This window comes from Branchiostoma belcheri, unplaced genomic scaffold, assembly GCF_001625305.1.
Source record: "Branchiostoma belcheri isolate BF01 breed outbred unplaced genomic scaffold, Haploidv18h27 scaffold529, whole genome shotgun sequence".
NCBI classification, from domain to species: domain Eukaryota; kingdom Metazoa; phylum Chordata; class Leptocardii; order Amphioxiformes; family Branchiostomatidae; genus Branchiostoma; species Branchiostoma belcheri.
Genome location: NW_017804164.1, coordinates 3726 through 8351, shown reverse-complemented (window position 1 = coordinate 8351; position 4626 = coordinate 3726). Strand labels below are relative to the sequence as shown.

Here is a 4626-nt window from a genome sequence, read left to right as displayed (position 1 = left end):
TGCTTTAGGGTAGAAAACTTGAATCAGCGAGTTTTACTAGAATTTAAGTAAGGAAAATTATGTTCCATTGATTTCTAACAGTCTTATGAATTATGATGACACCAGGACGCTACAGCATTTTTACTAATTTTTAGCATTTTTTGGGCGGGGGAGGGAGGTGTTTTTTATCCTTCCATATGCATCCGACCAGACACATACAAATGTAATGTAGTTAGATCACATTCTTAAAAATCATTCAGCCCTGATTTTTTATGAATTTTCTGTTTCAAAAGGAGAAGAGGGATGGACAAAACCCGAACCTCTACTCGGAGCATAAACAGTCATATCAATATACAACTACTATTTTATACGCTACTAGTTTTTTTGGTGGTGGTGTTTGTGTGTGTGTGTGTGTTTCATTTCATATATGAATGAAGCCAGACGCATAAAAATCTAATGTAGCTAGGGTTTCACATTTTGAGAAATCGCTCAACCTTGATTCATTCTGGAATTTTGCTTCTTTCGGCCCAAACAGGGAAGCGAGATGGACGAAACTGAACATGGAGACAAACCCTTGGAGAGCGAGGAGAGCAGTTTTAGGACAACTCCCGAGTCTTGTTTTTCTGTGAGCCATACAGGAGAAAAGTCTGGGGAAAATGCTTCATCCCAACATCTAGCAAACCACACCGGTGAGAAACCCTACATGTGTGGGGAGTGTGGGTACAGGACAGCTAAAAAGTCTGACTTATCCCGACATATGAGAACCCATACAGGAGAAAAACCCTACAAGTGTGACCAGTGTGACTATTCTGCAGCAAGGAAATCCCACTTGGACATTCATCTAGCAAAACACACTGGTGACCAACCCTACATGTGTGGGTAGTGTGGGTACAGGACAGCTAAAAAGTCCCACTTATCCCAACATATGAGAATCCATACAGGAGAAAACCCCTACAAGTGTGACCAGTGTGACTATTCTGCAGCAAGGAAATCTTCTTTGAACAAACATAAAACAAAACACACACCTTTTCCCTATACAAGAGAAAAAAACTGCAAGTGTGACCAATGTGACTATTCTGCAGCACGGAAATCCACCTTAGATGATCATAAAGCAAAACACACCGGTGAGAAACCCTACATGTGTGGGGAGTGTGGATACAGGACCACTTACCGGTTTTGCTTAGCCAAACACATGAAAGGCCACATAGAAGAAAAACCCTACAAGTGTGACCAGTGTAGCTATTCTGCAGCCTCTAAGACTGCCCTAAGTCAACATATGAAAATTCACACGGAGGCACCAACTCTGCAACTGTGACCATCTCGTAGTGACATTTAGTACGACCAATCTTCTCTTAACTATATACAGTTTCTCTCCATTCATATCATGATTAAGTATACATTGCTCATTGTCGTCCTCTATTTAAAAAATAGGCGAAAATATTTTGTAAAAATTACCAAAATTTGCAAAATGGGAAAACCTTCTCCCTATGAAACGTCATTGTCATGTACTTTCAACTGCATCCACTGCTTTCTGATTACCCAACAAAGGTTCAGTTACAAGAATATTTCTTAGAAGCCTAATGCACACTTTGTTATTTAATAGTAGGTATTTATTGTTTAGAACAAAAATTTTTAGTTATTTAGAACTGAAGTAGAAGAACATTTAAGTTGAAAGTATTTTTTGGATAATGTACATATACATATAATCAGTATTTAACATAGGTAAGTGATTGTAGACAATAGTTGAAATGTAGTCGTTGAAAAAGTATGAATGGAGCTTCGATTTCTTGTTAAAAGTTATATATGACTGGTTTATTTATTTCCACACAAATACAAATACAATACCATAGCAGCCCTTCGGCTGAATTGTGGTTATTGTTTACATTTAAACAATATAAAATCAGCTATAACGATTCAATACAACAATGTTAAACAATATACAATCAGCTATAACGATTCAATACAACCATGACTTACACAATGAACATGTCAACTATCATTTAGTAACTTTACAATGAAAGGTAAAGTACTGTTCTTAAATCTCGATGTTCTGCAGCTAAATTGACTGATTTGATTTTTGGACCTGAGTTCTCTGCCATGTACAATTGCACGTGTAGGCGGTAACCAACTGGAGAAAGTAGGGGATCTTGATAAAGACACTGCAAACTTCTTACAGAGTAGGACTCGTCTCTGGTACAGAGAGGTAAGGGACAGCTGGCCTAGGGCTGCATCATAGTTGACGTAGTTCTTACCCAATACAATTCTACATGCTCGCCTTTGCACAGACTCTATGTGTCTAGACTGAACAGAGGTGATGCCTGGGTGCCACACGGGGCAAGCGTACTCTAGTAGTGGTCTTACAAAACCGCAGAAAACTAGAATCAGGTCATTATCACCAAGTCTATACTTCTTTAGCACTCGCACCAGGTAAAGTCTACGGTTGGCTTTGCTCACCATTGAGTTTACATGGGCGGACCACTTGAGATCAGATTGAAGTGTTACACCTAGTACTTTCGCAACATGGACAACTTCCAATACAGACGGCCCCACAGACAACTGTGGAGGTGGGGTGTTCTCTCATAAAACATACTACCATTACTTTGCACTTAGATGGATTAAGTTCCATATGATTAGACCCTGTCCAGTGAACTAAGCTATCAATGTCTCTTTGGATTGTGGAGGGAAGACTGTTGTGCCTGGACTCAGCCAATGACATGTCATCTACGTATTTCCAGCCTGCAGTAGATGTTTCCTCTGCTGGTACCGCATCGTTGATTAGTGCCAAGAATACCAGAGGTCCCAACTTTGTTCCCTGAGGCACTCCGCAGGTAAGTGTTTCCCATTCTGATGTAGTCCCTTGGTACTTAACACGTTGGTGTCTCTCCGAAAGGAAGGCGCAGATCCACGGGACGATCGATCGTCGTACTCCAAGGGAGATAAGTTTGTTGATAGCAGTAGGGTGATGAACCATGTCGAATGCTCGGGTAAAATCAGTCAACACCAGTGTATTGATGAAACCAGGTTTGTCAGTTGTGCTTGTTAAGTAATGGACCAGACTTGTAAGGTAGTGAGTTGCAGATTTCCCTTTAAGAGATCCATATTGGCGAGAGTCAATCCTGGGCCAGATATCCTGCATACACCAGTCTGACACGAATCCCTCGCAGACTTTCGCGAAAAAAGTTTTGTTAAAAGTTACTTTGACGAAGTGCGTGCCTATATGTACAACAAATATATTGACTAAAATATCAACTCTGTAAACTAGCATTTGGTTCCCTTCAGTTTCCAACATTAGTAATTTTACAATTGTAAAAACGTAGACGTTATATTGTACACGAGACTTTACGAGTAAAAGCTCTTGTTTGTTTTGTAGTTTTTTTCCGAAGATGTATCTACATATATTTTCCACTAAAAAAATTAAATCGTTATGTACCTTGAACATAATGTTTCCTTGTTCCTGTGTTGCTTCCTTCCCTTGGAATGTTGTCAGAGGTGGTGAGTTCATCTTAAAACACAGAAATCAAGATTTAGACCAAACAGTTTGGCTTGACATTAATTTCTTTAGTAATTTTTCCCTTTTGTTGTTTAGCTTGTCTGTTTGAAGTGTAAAACGCTGACATTATGAGGAAACTAAAACGTAACATGCCACCTGATGTCAAATGTTCTACATGGGTAATCAGGCAGAGAATTTCACCTTTGACCCAATTGGCGTTCACCTCTGACCTCTCGAGACGACGGAAGGACAAAGCTGCCCGAGTTCCGGTTTACGTGAAGAGAAAAACCGTCATAGGAAGCAGGTAAGGCTTAGAAACGGGCAGAAAAGTATTCTAATGTTGAGGGGAATAGTTTAAGACCTTTTCTGTGGAAGAAGAACCACAGTTGGATGATAATTTGTAGGCATTTTCGGGATGTGAATATCGTGGAATTAAATGGGGAGGGGGGCGAAACCTAACATCAGGCAAAGTGGCCTTTTTGGAGGGCGTGAAATGATATAAACGTATAGGCATGTTTACTAGGTTTTAAAGAAACACATAAGGCGTAAATTACTAGTTTGCAAACGTAATTGATCTGTGAAAACAGCGAATGAAGTCGGGATGGTGTTTGTGTGTTTGTGGTGGGGGGGGGTCACTGAACAATCTTTTAGGTAATAATTTATAGTTTTCTATAAATTCTATTTTATCATTGAAAGCTTATGACGCTTAATCTGTATGATTTCTTCATTTTTTTCGTTAGGCTGAACATGGCAATGGCAGGGCACGGGTCTCCCACCAGAGTTGGTCAGAACTGCTGTGATGGGTCTCCCACCGGGGTTTCCCAGGTCGACTGTGACAGCAAAACAAGCAGTGCTGAAGACCAGACGGCAGCACAAATCAACTTGGATAACGCTGGTGAGAAGCCCTACATGTGTGGGGAGTGTGGGTACAGAACAGCTAGAAAGTCTGACTTATCCCGACATATGAGGACCCATACAGGAGAAAAACCCTACAAGTGTGACCAGTGTGACTATTCTGCAGCACGGAAGTCATTTGGATGATCATCTAGCAAAACACACGGGTGAGAAACCCTACATGTGTGGGGAGTTTGGGTACAGGACAGCTGAGAGGTCTGCCTTATCCCGGCATATGAGAACCCATACAGGAGAAAAACCCT

The 4626-nt window shown here is 40.6% G+C and overlaps 1 protein-coding gene across 1 annotated transcript in view; it reads left to right on the top strand.

Moving 5' to 3' along the window:
* Positions 1-500: 500 nt before the first annotated feature.
* LOC109480865 (zinc finger protein 525-like) overlaps positions 501-4626 on the top strand; it is a gene marked incomplete at its 3' end in the record, with an annotated part of 7586 nt that continues 3460 nt past the window's right edge. The window contains exon 1 of the mRNA XM_019783196.1: positions 501-836. Within this exon, the coding sequence (XP_019638755.1) occupies positions 524-836 (313 nt within the window). The remainder of the gene's footprint in view (positions 837-4626) is intronic.